At 36.8% G+C, this 16,011-nt stretch overlaps 1 protein-coding gene across 5 annotated transcripts in view; it reads left to right on the top strand.

Moving 5' to 3' along the window:
- ARHGAP5 (Rho GTPase activating protein 5) overlaps window positions 1-14,901 on the top strand; it is an 87,152-nt gene extending 72,251 nt beyond the window's left edge. For 4 of the 5 annotated variants that reach the window (XM_079768526.1, XM_079768525.1, XM_079768523.1 and 1 more), the window contains 3 exons: window positions 174-305; window positions 1,954-2,059; window positions 8,923-14,900. In XM_079768526.1, the coding sequence (XP_079624652.1) occupies window positions 174-305; window positions 1,954-2,059; window positions 8,923-9,250 (566 nt within the window). In that variant the 3' untranslated portion in view covers window positions 9,251-14,900. Of the gene's footprint in view, window positions 1-173; window positions 306-1,953; window positions 2,060-8,922 lie in introns of all 5 variants that reach the window. The other variant, XM_079768527.1, reaches the window with a different exon arrangement.
- Window positions 14,902-16,011: the final 1,110 nt, after the last annotated feature.

Below are 16,011 nucleotides of genomic sequence, written 5' to 3'. Positions count from 1 at the left end.
TCTTGCTTGCTTCTCTGTTTCCTTATCCTTATAGTTTATCTATGTTAACACAATGGAGGAGAGATGAATCAGCCTGTAAAGAAAGGTGGCTGATGAGAAGACTTAAGTACTTCTATAATAACTTAAATTTATTATATAAATTGTAAATTAATATTTTAATTTTTATCTTCTAGATCATAATATCAGTCTGGTATCAATGGAAGTAACAGTAAATGCTGTAGCTGGAGCTCTTAAAGCTTTCTTTGCAGATCTGCCAGATCCTTTAATTCCATATTCTCTTCATCCAGAGTTACTGGAAGCAGCAAGTAAGTATAAGCCTCCCCTCCCTCCCTCCCTCCCTCCCTCCCTCCCTCCCTCCCTCCCTTCCTTCCTTCCTTCCTTCCTTCCTCCCTTCCTTCCCTTTCTTCTTTTCTTCCTTCCCTTTCTTCCTTGAGAGGGATGATGGGTGTTTGTATATTGATTGCTATGTGTTAAAATCAGCCATGCACTGGAATGTGTAGCTAATAAAGGTATTTTTCTTATAACATCAAGTTATATAGATAAAACATCCAGATCCTTGGAGTTGGTCCCCAGAAATATTTAGTTTTTGTTAGTCTTCCAGTTGAGTGGATACCCCTAGAAGTTGAAGATCATTGTACTAGAAGTTTGAGAGTTATGTTTTTAATTCAAACTCAAAGGCATTGTAGGAAAATTAAATAAACTTTTCAATTGAATGTATGTATAATGTACTTCAGTAAAACATTAACTGGTATACATTTATATTTAAATTTTTTTTTTAAGTCAAATTAACTTTGGCCTCATGTCTAAAGTCATTTAAAAGAAGGCAGGAAGAAAGAATACTTATTCAGTACTTATTCCTGCTTTGGCATCATTCATCCCGCTATTTCTATTAAACAAATACTCATTTGTTACCTGAAAAATGACATAGAAGATCTATTAAGGCATTGAGTAACTTAGTGCTTACTCCAGTAACTTAGTGTTTTTTTAAGTATTTCTCTTTATTTCCTTTTGTTTACAAGTGTTAAGGCTCTTTAAAGTTAAACTACTTTCTTATAATTTTGATTATGTTAAAGTTCTCAATTAAAAAAACTTTTCATTAAAAACCACAATAAAAAACACAGTATATGGTATAGTTGCCTTACACAGACTTTCATATGTAAATTGGAAAATGGTTCACTTGATAGCTTATATTTTTTTAATAAACAGCAGCCTCAGAATTTTCCTACTTAGGAAATTTTTGACTACTGATTTAGAAGTAATCTGTGGCAAATCACACTTGGTTATACTACCTACTGTGAGTTGGTATGCAGATTGGTCTCCAGAATAACCGTTGTTACTTTTTGAAAGAGCAGTAAAGTACTCTCTTATCTCTTACTTACTGCAGAACCACATTTCTATTATCCTGTTTCATAATTTGCATAAATTTAGAGAGTAGCTGAGCTAAATGTTTGTACTGCTTGTGAAGAAAGATTTTCAGTAAGCAAAGTGGATTATAAATAAGTATAGGGTGATGCTTTTAAATCAGGTATTGGCAAACTATGACCTACAGGCCAAATTCAGCTTGCCATCAAATTTTTATGTGTTTGCAAGCTGAGAATGGTTAAACAAAATGAAAAGAAAAAGGAATTTGGTGACACTTAAGAGCCTAACAGTTTCATAAGTAATTAATTGATTCTAAATTAATATAAATTGCTGTACTCTTTCCCATTTTACCATCTTGAGTCAACTTTGCTCTATAGTGATTAGTTTTACTTGCAAAAAGGCTATTGCAATAGATGATAATGTGTTTTTAGCAGTTTCTTTAGAACATTTTCTTTGTTTTTGTTTAGCTATCCTAATATGATTCAAACACATTCCTGATTGTTTCTTTACAATAAGGATAGTAAGAAGCCTTATAAAATATTTTTAAATGTATGAGTTTCACACAAATTCCTTACTGCTTTAACTTTACAGAAATCCCAGATAAAACAGAACGTCTTCATGCATTGAAAGAAATTGTTAAGAAGTTTCATCCTGTAAACTATGATGTATTCAGATATGTAATAACACATCTAAACAGGTATTTTTATTTTTTTGTTCTTTTGCAAATAAAATCCAGAACAAATTTTAAACGTAACTTTATAAGTTGGTAATTTTAAAGTAGAAAAAGAGACACCAACTTATTTAAGCATACAGTTCAATTTTAGTTTCTAAATTATTTTTTATGGATTATTAAAATAGATTTTTCATCAACTTGTTTAAAGAAAGGTGTATGACTCTTAATACATGTAATGATTATTTAAATAGAAAGTATGGTAAGTACATGTGTGTGTTTTTTTAATATATTTTATTGATCTTTTACAGAGAGGAAGGAGGAGGGATAGAGAGTTAGAAACATCAGATGAGAGAGAAACATCAATCAGCTGCCTCCTGCACACCCCCTACTGGGGATGTGCCCGCAACCAAGAGTACATGTTCTTTATTGTCACTTTTATTCTTTAACAGTTCTCTTTTGCAGAATCTTAGAATTTTAAGTATACACTTAGATAATTAACCAAATCAACCTATTTGAAGTTGGAAAAATTGAGGTTTAAAGAAGGAAATATCACATCCTATATAATAAAAGCCTACGTGGCGTCACGCGATGCAACATTGTCATAAGATGGCCGCCACAACGTCATCACAAGATTGCTGCCACAAGATGGCTCCCCTCACATCATCACAAGATGGCAGGGGAGGGCAGTTAGGGGTGACCAGGCCTGCAGGGGAGGGCAGTTGGGGGCAAACAGGTCAGCAGGGCAGGGCAGTTGGGGGCGATCAGGCCAGCAGGGGAGGGCAGTTGGTGGTGATCGGGCCAGCAGGGGAGAGCAGTTGGGGGCAATCGGGCCAGCAGGGGAGTGATCAGGCAGGCAGGCAGACAAGCGGTTAGGAGCCAGCAGTCCTGGATTGTGAGAGGGATGTCCGACTGCCGGTTTAGGGATTGGGCCTAAACCAGCAATCGGACATCTCCCAAGGGGTCCCAGATTGGAGAGGGTGCAGGAGGGTCAAACACACACACACACACACACACCGCCCTCCTCCCGCCCCTCCCTGCCCCCCGTGCACGAATTTTGTGCACCGGGCCTCTAGTAATTAATAAATGACACATGACCAGAATCCAGGTCTTTTAAAAGAGTCCATTTGCTTTTTCTATCACTGTTACTTTTGTGTATTAAGCTTGTTTTGTTGGAATATTTGACACAATGAAATTTTATCAGAAACTTGAATTCATATTACTATCCACCTTGACTATTACTTAAAATGCAGGGCATTAATCCTATTATTAACAACCCTAAATATACTAAACTTCAAGCTTATGCTTTTGTTTAAAGATACTCCTCCCAATGCCATACATTAAGTGAAAAGGCAGTATTATATAATAGTTTAAATCCCAAGACTGTGGAATCAAGCAGGTTTGGTTTTGAAACATTTTTAGTTCTGTGACCTTGTGCAAATTACCCTCACTAAGTCTTGATTTTCTCACCTATGAGAACAATGAGATTCACAAAGTTGTTGGTACTAAATAGAATTATCTACATTTGTATTGATTTTTTAATAATCTATTCCTCATAATATTTTCTACTAACATTTTTATGAACTGAAGTTTGTTTTTTTATCTAATAATGTCAGTGCTCAAACCAGGTAAATTTCAGCCTCTACCTCTTAGAAGAGAATATTAATCAATATTTAAGTTTATTGCTGTCATTATAGAATAAAATTATATTAGCATTTCTAGTATCTATTCTCTGAAATCCCCCTCCCTGAGAAAATACCAGTATACACAGTATTGCAGTATAATTAGTGGAATTTCCTCTTTTGAAAATTACCATACAGTGGTTTGTGGTAAAACAGATATGCATAAGGTAATATGGGGTACTATAAAGAATATAGGGATGGTTTGTGAACATGTTATTGTCTGGCCTGATCAAAGTGCTGAAATAAGAATTGTACTTCATTAAAAAGTATAGGGAAAAGGGTCAAAGGGAAGAGCATGTTCATAGAATGACAGTGCTAGTCCACCACCAGTCTTATTTTACACACTTACTGTGTTTGGCTGTAGTGATATAACTACACAGGCAAAAGTGTACTTGATTTGTTGAGGAACAGCAAAGAAGCCTATGTGATTTAAGCAGAGTGAAGGAAGGACAGAGTAAGATAAAATAAAAAAGGGAAGAATGACAGTGGCAGATTATATAGGGCAGTAATACAACTAACTAGCTTTAGTCCTCACAACGTTTAGTGACAAAATAAGAAGGATGCTTCATGTATGTACGTCACTAGGCACACTGTGGAGTTCAACTGACATTTATTGGGAGGAGTGACAAGACTTTCTCAATGAAAATGGCATTGCATGTTTGTTACTTTGAAAGGTTATAGGATGAACAAAAATAGATCCAGAGATAGAAGCATCAAACAGACCATCAAACTTCAGGGGGAAGGCTGGGGGCGGGGGGGGGGGGGAGGGGTGGATAAGAAATAACCAAAGGACTTGTATGCATGCATATAAGCATAACCAATGGACACGAACACTAGGGGCGTGAGGGCATGTGCTGGGGGGTGGCGGGGGGCCGGGGAGAGGTCAATTAGGGAAAAAGGAGACATATGTAATACTATATGTAATACTTTAAACAGTAAAGAATTTTTTTAAAAAAAAGAAAGAAAGGTTATGGGGAGCCAGTGGAGTGTAGAACAGAGAACATCAGACTTAATTTTTTTTTAATCTTCACCCAAGGATATGTTTAGAGAGAGAAAGGGAGAGAGAGAAACATCCATCCATTGCCCTTCATACACGACCCAACTAGGAATCGAACCTGCAACCTAGGTATGTGCCCTGGCCAGGAATAGAACCTGCGGTCTTTTTGGTGCACAGGATGACGCTCCAACCAACTGAGCCACCTGGCTAGGGTCAGACGAATTTAAAAGGAATACTCACCTGGATTATAATGGCTGCTGTGTGTGCCCAGGTGGCCAGATACTCTTATAAGTGCTATGGATGGCATATCAGTGAATAAAGCAGTCACCTATTTCATGGAAGTTATATTCTGGTACTAGAGGCCCAGTGCATGAAATTCGTGCACAGGGAGGGGGTGTCCCTCAGCCCAGCCTGCACCCTCTCCAATCTGGGATCCCTTGGGGAATGTCCGACTGCCGGTTTACAGGGATCGGGCTTAAACCGGCAGTCAGACATCCCTCTCCCAATCCAGGACTGTTGGCTCCTAACCACTCACCTGCCTGCCTGATTGCCCCTAACCACTCTGCCTGCCAACCTGATTGACGCCTAACTGCTGGCATGATCATCCCCAACTGCCTTCCCTTGCTGGCCTGATAGCCCCCAACTGCCTTCCCCTGCGAGGCTGAGGGGACTGGGGGACTCTGGCTGGATGAGGCAGGGCTGAAGGGACTGGGGGACTCCAGCTGGATTACGTGGGGCTGAGGGGACTGGGGGACTCTGGCTGGATGAGGCAGGGCTGAAGGGACTGGGGCTGGATGAGGCGGGGCTGAGGGGACTGGGCACCGCCATCTTGTGGCTGTGGGTGCTGCCATCTTGTGAGGGCATGGCAATCAATTAGCATATTCCCTCTTTATTGGCTTGGGTGCTGCCATCTTTGTGGGGCGTGACAGACAATTAGCATATTCCCTGTTTATTAGATAGGATGAGAAATAAATCCTATATCATAAAAGGCTATCCTATATAATAAAAGGCTAATATGCAAATTGTCCCCTCAGGAGTTTGATCGCTCGCTATGACATGCGCTGACCACCAGGGGGGTGGCGCGGAACATGGCAGGGTACCAGCGGCAGCAGCCAGGTGCTGAGGGAGCGAAGGAAGGAGGAGGCAGGGAGGCGGGGGATCCTGATCGCCGGCCAGGCCTAGGGACCCTATCTGTGCACAAATTTTGTGCACCGGGCCTCTAGTAATAAATATACAATGGATGATTGACAAATTACAAAAATTAATCCATGGGGTTATTTGGTTATATTCTCTCACCCTCAATATTAGTGAGTTATTACTTGAAATCAGTTGTTTTCTCCTAATTACTTTTCTTTTTTGTTCCTCATTTGGGAACTCATCTTACCTAATAATAGACAAATCAGGAGTGATATGCAAATTAACCCAACAAAGATGGCGGTTAATTTGCATATTCAGCCGCTGAGTGACAGGGCGGGGCCTTGCGTTCTGCCCCACCCCCGGTTTCTCAGGGCCTCTAGCAGTGTGAGAAGGAGGGGCCGGAGCGGAAAGAGGCGGCTTCTGGGCCTGAGCGGAAAGGGGCTGGGCCAGAGTGGAAAGGCTGTGCCGGCAGCCAGGGAAAGGAAAGCACATTTTAGCACGAATCTTCGTGCATCAGGCTTCTAGTTTCTTGATAATTGAATTCTCTCCCTGCCAATTAACATCCTATCCCCGTGGTTGGCAAACTGCGGCTCTTTGGCCCCTTGAGTGTGGCTCTTCCACAAAATACCACGGCCTGGGGGAGTCTATTTTGAAGAAGTAGCGTTAGAAGAATTTTAAGTTTAAAAAATGTGGCTCTCAAAAGAAATTTCAGTCGCTGTACTGTTGATATTTGGCTCTGTTGACTAATGAGTTTGCCGACCACTGTCCTATACTAAAGAAAAAGTCCAAACTGTGTAACATTAAGTTGGTCTGGTTCTAACTTCATCAGTTAGATTTCCTTTTCCCCCAAGCACACGCCAAGTAAATGCCACTGTTTTAAACCAAAAAGTATCGATTTTTGGCTGTCCTTACAACATCTTAACATGACTTCAGTCTTTCTCAAAACACAGTCCTCAAAGCAGCAGCAGCACCTGGGAACTTGTTAGGAATACAAATGATCAGGCCCCATCTGGTGCATAGCCTTCACTTTCTGTGTCAACAAGCCCTCCAGGAGAGGAGGTACCCATACACACTGAAGTTAAGAAAACCACAGGTTTTTTGTGTTTTTTTAATATATTTTATTGATTTTCTTTACAGAGAGGAAGGGGGAGGGATAGAGAGTTAGAAACATCGATGAGAAGGAAACATAGATCAGCTGCCTCCGGCAACACTCCCTACTGGGGACGTGCCCGCAACCAAGGTACATGCCCTTGACTGGCATCGAACCTGGGACCCTTGAGTCCGCAGGCCGACGCTCTATCCACTGAGCCAAACCTGTTAGGGCAAAAACCACAGTTTTTACTAAATTACTCTTCCTACCATTATAAGACTCATCACCCTAGACTCAACTCAAACATTACCTTTTCAAGGAAGCCTTCCCTGGCCACCCTCATCTCTGACTAATTTGATACTTTTTCTTTCTACTTTAAAAAAAAAAGTTTTTATTAATTTTTGAGAAACAGGAAGAGAGAGAAACATGGATCATCACCTACCTCCTGCATGCCCCCAACTGGGGATTGAGCTCCAACTTAGGCATGTGCCCTGACCTGAAATTGAACTGATGACCATTTGATGCATGGGACAATACTCAACCAACTAAGCCACACTGGCGAGAGCTCATTGTACTTTTTGATTCAACAATTATACCTGATGCCTGTACTCTTACGTTTTTCAACGTTATAGGTATTTTCAGAATCTACAATTGCCTGCTGCATAAAAACACCTGACTTGGGCCACTACATTTATTCTGAATATTGTAATTCAGTATCTTAACAAAGAGCAATAACTTTTACCACAGCACACATGTTTTTCGGGCACATATTTACCTTAGATGAGCAACTCCTATGTTGGGGGTTTCCTTTGGTTTTAACTTCTTTTGTCGTGTAAATTTAAGTATAACATTTTCCTACTACCTCCCATACTGGATTGTTTCTTTATGTGTAAAATGAGAGGGTTGGATAAATACCCAAGATTCCTTCTCAGTTTAATAATTTTGAGTTATAATTCAGGATTTGCCTCATATTTCTTATTTGTTATAGATGATGGTAGAAATGCTTGTGCACATATTTAAAGGACTGAATGCAAATTAGTTAATAATGTTTATTTATACTTTTATATTTATACTAGAGGCCCAGTGCACAAATTTGTGCATGGTTGGGGTCCCTCGGCCTGGCTGGTGATCAGGGCCGTCTCGCCTAGTCTTGATCGCGGCCAATAGGGGCCGGCCGACCAGGGAGCGACCATGGGAGGGGCTCTAGGGCGTGTCCAGCCCTCTCGCCCAGTCCTGATTGGCTAGGACCCCAGCAGCAAGCTAACCTACGAGTCAGAGCATCTCTGGTGGTCAGTGCACATCATAGCAATTGATTGAGCGGTCGGCCGAACAGTTGGCCATTTAGCATATTACGCTTTTAATATATAGGATATGTTCATAGTCTTAATTTTAAGGTAGAATATGTTTCTGTGAACAGTACTAGCTTTAAAATTAAGTTTGTAGCAATGTACAAGATATTTAATGATTGAAAATATTGGGTTTTTTAAATACTAGAAACTACTTTTTTTTAGAAGTTGAAAGTCTAGGTTGGAAGATATGATAAAGTAATTTTTCCAAATTCAAAGTTTTATTTTTCAAGGTTCAAAGAGATGGCATATTATGGTTTGTCCTCTCATCTCACAATAGGGAATTTGGATATGCATTTTCTGTTTCTATTGCTAGAAACTCATTGAAATTTGTCACCTGTCCTTACGCTAAGAGAAAATTTTTTCACATAAATAAGGTGGCTTCTATAAGTAAATTATAAAACCCTAAGCTACAACATTTTTAAAAGGCTATCTTTGATTCCTTTAAGGAATGGATTTTACTACTTTTTTCTCCTGTTATAAGAATGTAGTTGAACATAGAATGCACAAAAAATTATTTTAAATTTAAAGTTAAGAGTTAAAACTAAATATCTGAGATCAGTTCTGGCTCCAGGATATTTTTAATTATCAGGAATTTTAATTGGTTTTCTAATTGTTTTTTCCTATTATAATTTCAGGGTTAGTCAGCAAAATAAAATCAACCTAATGACAGCAGACAACTTATCCATCTGTTTTTGGCCAACCTTGATGAGACCTGATTTTGAAAAAAGAGAATTTCTGTCTACCACTAAGATCCATCAGTCTGTTGTAGAAACATTCATTCAACAGTGTCAGTTTTTCTTTTACAATGGAGAAATTGTAGAAATTGTGAATACTGTTGCTCCTCCACCGCCTTCAAATCCAGGACAGTTGGTTGAACCAATGGTACCGCTTCAGTTACCACCACCACTGCAACCTCAGCTAATACAACCACAGTTACAGACTGATCCTCTTGGTATTATATGAGTGGGAAGTGATTGCAGACAGCCTGAAATGGACAGAAAGCAAACCTAGACATGCATGTTTCAGGGTTCAGTAGTATACTTCATGTTTCTTACAGATTCAAAATGATGAGACTTTTTCTCTTTGAAGTATATGGTATTCTTTATTCATTTACATTACAAATTTAAGACCATGTGCTAAGCATGACTGGAGAGGTTTAATTTTTATAAACAAAAATAGCTATAAAATACAAAAACTGCTGTTGCATGCAAACTCATTGCAATCAGTGTATCATTCCTGTGGCATTTTCTGTCACATTATATTGTGAATAAAATTTTTCTATAGAAATTAAATGATTTAAAAGCTCACATATATGAAACATTTAATGCTTTTCAGCCTACTTTATGGCTGGTTTTGTTATTTGATGTGCTAATTTGGGCAACCTAATTTACTTTACATTTTAACAGTCAGTGTAGATGATTAAAAGCCCAGTTAAGTATTTTATAATTTCAGGCTACTTATGCCATGTTTGGGATGTTGTTTGAAAGAAAGAAGAATACACAACACTTTTCTGCACCTTCATCTTTACTGCTAAGTAAACCTGTGGATGATATGATGAGGAGTAAATGAGCATATTTCTTGTACACACATACCAAGGACACACTTGTGGCTAAAGTGGGTTGATAATGTTGTGCAAAGGATAGTTGTCACCAACTCATTTCTTTATGGTACATATAAAATAAACATCTTGTATACTGTTAATTCTATAAACAGATGCATGTTTAAAAGATCTATGATGGTCTTGTAATCTTAATCTAATATATTTTAGATATTTTAATTTTTTCCCTCTTGGGAAATACATTTAGTATAGTGTAGAAAATACTTCATGACATTTTCATATAAGGTTATATAACTTTTCATACATAAACATGAAATTCGTTGTAGAAAATTCTTTAAACCAAACATTTTAATCTAGGACTTCAATTTAATCTGTTTCTTGAATCTATTTTTATGTGCCCCTTAAAAACATCCAAAAATCCATTGCTAATATAGCAATAAAAATACTTTGGGTACTGACAGCCTCTTTGGAGTGTGTATATGTATAATTGCAACCTTGTATTCATATTATTTTCTGTGGTTTGTTGTACTAAAACCTAAAGTGTCTTTTGCACCATTTTTTAACCATTTTTTTCCTTTAATGTTGGTACCAGATTTGCTATAAGTGACTGCTGCTTCTGGGGTTATTTTGTTAGTGAAGATACACCAGAACACTAATTACGGATACAATTTTCAGAATAGGTGGCATAGGTAAATTTTATTAGACTTTGTTCATTATCATACCATGCCATTTTTTTTTTCTTCTGGAAAGGAAGAAAGCGTTTGTTTTTCATTGTTTTGTGTAGTAAAGAGAAAATTCTTTGGTCCATGTTGTAATCTTTGTTCATACTACAATTTTAAGGTTGTCTTATGTGTATTATAGTAAACAGACGATTTTGAGATTCCAGGCTCCTAAGAGTTTGATTTGCTCCATTTTTTCCTAAAATAAATGTTGTCTTTCCCAACTGTTATGTCCTAGGTATGTACTTCTAATTTCAACTTCAGAATCAAGATGTCGACATGAACCAGGCTGCTGTTGAAGTACATGTATATTATAAATTATCTTATTTGTGTTATACGCTTACATGTTATTATCTTTTCTAAGAAAACAAAGTCCCTATTATTCCTATTGCAAAGCACACAGGAATTAAGAAAGTACAGTAATTTTTAAAAAGAAAAATCCGGTAAATGTAGTATTCTTAACTTGTTATATATTACTTATACCTGTTGTCTATAAATAGCTTTAATTTATAGCTGTCAGTTTAACATTGGCATGTTTGGCAAAGAAAAGTAAACTTTAAGAGTTTTATAAACTGTTTCTAGGTTGCTAAAAAATTTATTTTTCTACTATATATGGTATAGACAAAGCTCAAAACTATGTACAGGAAAAAAGCCTGACCATTTCTTTGGAAGTAGGCTGAAAAGAGAATTTTCAGAACTGTTTGTGTCTTCAGTTCACTTTCTCATAACTTCGCTATTGTAATATGTGAATCCCAGTTTATTTAAGCTATTCTCTTTTATACTATGTTAATTTAACTTTCATGTTCATTTAGAATCATCTTTGTTATTAAAACTAGCATTTATCATTTTCTACATTAACTACCTTATACCTTCCCTAAAACTTATCTCCACTTTTCTATGCATACTCTAATTGATTTGAAAATCTTCAGAGTGAGTCGTTTCAAAGTCAACATTTGGTTCAACTAACCAGAAGATTACAGTTAATTGAAAATTAAAGTACAGTTTAAACCTCAGTCTGTTACACTGAATTGATTGTGTTTGTTTTACCAAGGGTTTAGAAAATATGTTTTTAAATATTAGAAAAATATTTCTGAGAACAGAATAATATAATTAAACTTTTTTCTGGTAAGTTACTGGAAGGTTTCATCATTTAGGAACATATATATGAGACTTCTTAAAGGATGGAAAGACTATTAGTCTCATAATTATGGGTAAACATTAAGGCATTATATTTTACAATTTTAAATAAAATTCCATCTACACCCATGTTGCCATTGTTTCATTTAAGCTTGTAATTATTACAATATTGTACTTAATAGTATCTATATTAGTAATATGAAGAAGTATAGTGGTACTCTTTCAAATTTTCAGATTTATTGGAAGTCAAATGCTGTTCAACAATTAGAATATATAATTAAATTTAGAACAAAATTTCAGGCACAAAAATACTTCTATTTGAAATGGAATTTGCTAGTGCTTCTCCCTCCCCCTCCCAACATTTGCAATGTAAAAACTGTAGGTAATAGCAGTCTAACCTGAATAGCAGCTTTTATTTTCCATACTGTTTGTAAATAATGTAGACATTTTATTTGAGGTACTGGAATTTAATTTCTAGTATCTCTTAGATATAAATGAAAGGGAAAAATTAGAATAAGAACTTAGGCCTTAGCTTTACATGGTGATTTTTAGGTTTTTTTATACAGTAACAATTGTGATGCTTTTTGTCAATATAAATATATATGTATATAGTTTTTAAAAGTCAAAAGTGCTTTGTTTTTTGTTTATAATTAATATCATTTTGTGCTTTACCCACAGGATGCTTTAGTATCAGTGAAGCTTCTGTATAAAGAATGCTATGAATAAAATATTAAGAAGCTGTGTGATTTTAAGTTCTAGTTGCTTCTGATTTTACCAGTTCATTGGTAAAAATCAACTAATTTTTTTGTGCATAAAATAGGAAAAAATAAATTGATGTCAATATGATGCAAGTTTTATTAGGGAAGTGTAGTACTGAGCTTTTACTGTACCATGAGAGGAGTTTAAAAATTCATTCTGGATATATACATACAGATGAAAATTCATTTTTAAAGTGTTCAGGTAAACAAAATTACACAGATTTGTAAGACTCAGAATAAAATTGCTTTCACAGTCTTTTTTGTATTCTTAAGGATCATATAAAGTAATCCCTTCATGATTTATGAATATTAAGCTAAATTTCATGAGTATATGTTAGATTCTATGGATCTAGTGAGGTTTCTCTGACTTGGATCTTTGTGTGTGCTTGACTTGAATTTTAACCAAATACCTTAATTCTTAGGCTGAACAATTTCTGATTTGCTTCAATACTTATGGGACATGTTTAATTTTTTATTGTATTTGAACTGAAGTTCTCAGTAGCCTTTTCAATTTACCAATCTCTGAAAATAAAATTTTCTAAGATTTAATAAGGGAAGGAACTACTCTTCAAAATTAATTTCTTATGGTAAGTAACATCTGTGAGTAGTTGTGAAGACAGTAAGCATTATTATTAGCTCATACCCAATATTCAGTTATTGGATAATGATATTGGATATGAGATATTAATATGATCTTATAATGTGATAATGGGTTATTAATTTTGATCCAAGTACCATGATTCAGTTATTACCACGTTTAATATAAAATTATAAGCCTTGGAATTACTGCAGTGCTGGCAGTTCTGGTGTTTGTCCTTGTTACCATAGTAAGGAATACTAAGTCTTGCAGTATATGAACTTGGAGTAGTTGTCAAGGAATTGGTATTTAGAAACAACTTATTTTATTCCCATAGTGGAGATTTTCTATCAGTTTTATTTGTCTCAAGTGGTAAAAATTACTATGAACAAATTAATAATGGCTCTCCTGTTCTAATAGTTTGCCTAATTTTTAGTTAAGAATTTCTTAGTATTATAACATATTTTTTTCAAATTTCTATTTTGCATTGTCCTTCTCCCCACCCCCACCCCCCCCCCCCCCACCCCCAAGAAAAAGGAAGAGGGAGAAAGAGATAGAAACATCAATGATGAGAGAGAATCATTGATCAGCTGTCTCCCCCCTGGGGATTGAGCCTGCAACCCTGGCATATGCCCCTTGACTGGGTTCGAACCTGTGACCCTTCAGTCTGCTGGCCGACACTCTTATCCACTGAACCAAACCCGCTAGAGCTGTCCTTTTTTTTTTTTTTTTTTTAAGATGTTTATTAAAGCTGGGGAAGTGAAACAAAGGGCTGGGAACATGAGTCTAGCCTGGGCTGTTTGGGCTCACTAAGTCAGAGTACAAGGGTCCTAGGTGACAGGTTCAGGGAGTTTGCCTGGGGTGAACTGCCAATGCCCATAGCTGCCCTGGTTGCAAGCCTTGTGGGGTCTTACAGTTTAGGAGATGCCTGCCTTTGAGGAAAGAGGAAAGATGGGGGGAGGAGGGTGGCGTGGTCATGGTCCTGGGAGGGAGAGTCTATCTGCATTAATTCTTATTCCAATATAAGTGATGTAGGTTTGGCAATTAACCTATTTAATCACCACTTTACTAATTTATTCAAATTAGTTTTAATTTTGTATTTGTGTTCACCACATCATTTTCTTGTGACCTTGAAATGAATATTTTGTCCTAATTCTTGAGTATTTTTAGGTACTTGCCAGTTTTTTAAATATCTTACCAGTTTTAGATTTGGAGCTCTTAGTTTCCCTTTTCTCTTCTTTGTATTTCATTTTATTCAAATAAATGTCTTTGTAGGTGTTCAGTGAAGCCAATGTATATTTAACACCCTAAAATAATAAGTAAAATTTGAAGCAATGCACATTATCCTTACTGTTACTATTTTTGTGGAACTTGGTTTATTTTAAATGTGTCAAAGATTTTTTTTTTTTTAATCTAGCTATCTGAGGGAATGTAGTATTTAGATATCCCCTAGATTTACTTCTTGGATATTTCATTTTCAGATTTTTCATCTTTGTTGGCACTTGGTATATAAAGAGAAAACATTACCAGCAATTCACTTTTTAAATAAAAACTAAAATCAATCCAATTCAAAGTTTTATCCATTTGGAATAATTTGATAGATTAAGTCAAAATAAGATATGTAAAAAATCTTACAAAGGGTGATGATAGTTGTTCTCTATTTTTACCACCTTTATCCCCAAAGATAATAAGTAAATGCGTAGAGCTATGTAGAATAGTTGATAAATTTTAAAAAATAAAAAATTAACAAAACATTGCATTTGGAAGATGGGACTGGGATATAATTGTATGTATCAGAATGGAATTGCTTTCCATCTTAATTTGTATTCTTAAGGATCATTTAAAGTAATATATTTTTGAGGGCCTTGATTATATCTCCACACACTACATAGAGGTTAATCATGATCACTATAGGTAATAGATCAATAAATTGTGACAGGTTAATGAAGTGATTAATGTTTCTAAACTATTCCAAAAATATCAAAATCATGTCATTAATGGATCTAGAAGAATGTAACCAATCATTATGTAATGGATGGTCTCTTCAAAGTGTAGGTTTCTGCTTTTGAAATCTTTTGGGCTATTTTGAGACTACATTTAAGTGCTATATGAGGCAAATCTTAACAGATTCAGATTTACTAGTAAGTTTAAACAAGTTCCTTCAACTAAAAATAACCTTAGAGAAGTTTTAATGTGCAGGCTTTTGAGTTTTTCTGTTTATAGCAGTAGTTTGCAAACATCAGAATCACTTGTGGGAAATTTTTAAGGATCAAGCTATCCAGAAGGCACCCAACTACAATATATAAAGTTGCAAAGATAAGATATTTATTTCCAGTTATATGCTTATAAGTTGTATCTGGGAAAGACAGAAGAGTGTTTGAGAGAAATAGCTTGTATGGTAAGGTTTAATTACATAGAAAACCTTGGCATTCAATTTTAAACTCATATATCAATACATAGACTTGATAGTTACTAAGCAATTTTAAAATAAACTAGAGGGCCCGGTGCACGAATTCGTGCACCAGTGGGGTCCCTCAGCCTGGCCTGCGGGATCGGGCCGAAACTGGCTCTCTGACATCCCCTGAGGGGTCTGGATTGCAAGAGGGTGCAAGCCAGGCCAAGGGACCCCACCGGTGCACTATCAGAGTGGGGGAGGGACAGCGGGAGGGCAGCAGGGCGCGTCCAGCCCCTATCGCTCAGGCCTGATCAGCTGGACCCCAGTAGCAAGCTAACCTACTGGTCAGTGTCTGCCCCCTGGTGGTCAATGCACATCATGGCAAGCAGTTGAGTGGCCTTAGCATATTACGCTTTGATTGGTTTAACAGCCGACTGGACTATCAGACACTTAGCATATTAGGTTTTTATTATATAGGACTAGAGGCCTGGTGCACTAAATTCATGCACCAAGGGGCGGGTGTGGGGGGGCTTCCCTCAGCCTGGCCTGCACCCTCTCCAATCTGGTACTGCTGGCTCCT

The sequence above is a fragment of the Cnephaeus nilssonii genome, assembly GCF_951640355.1.
Source record: "Cnephaeus nilssonii genome assembly, chromosome: 4".
Taxonomy (NCBI): domain Eukaryota; kingdom Metazoa; phylum Chordata; class Mammalia; order Chiroptera; family Vespertilionidae; genus Cnephaeus; species Cnephaeus nilssonii.
Note: the sequence above shows the minus strand (reverse complement) of the source record. Positions and strands in the feature narration are given on the sequence as shown.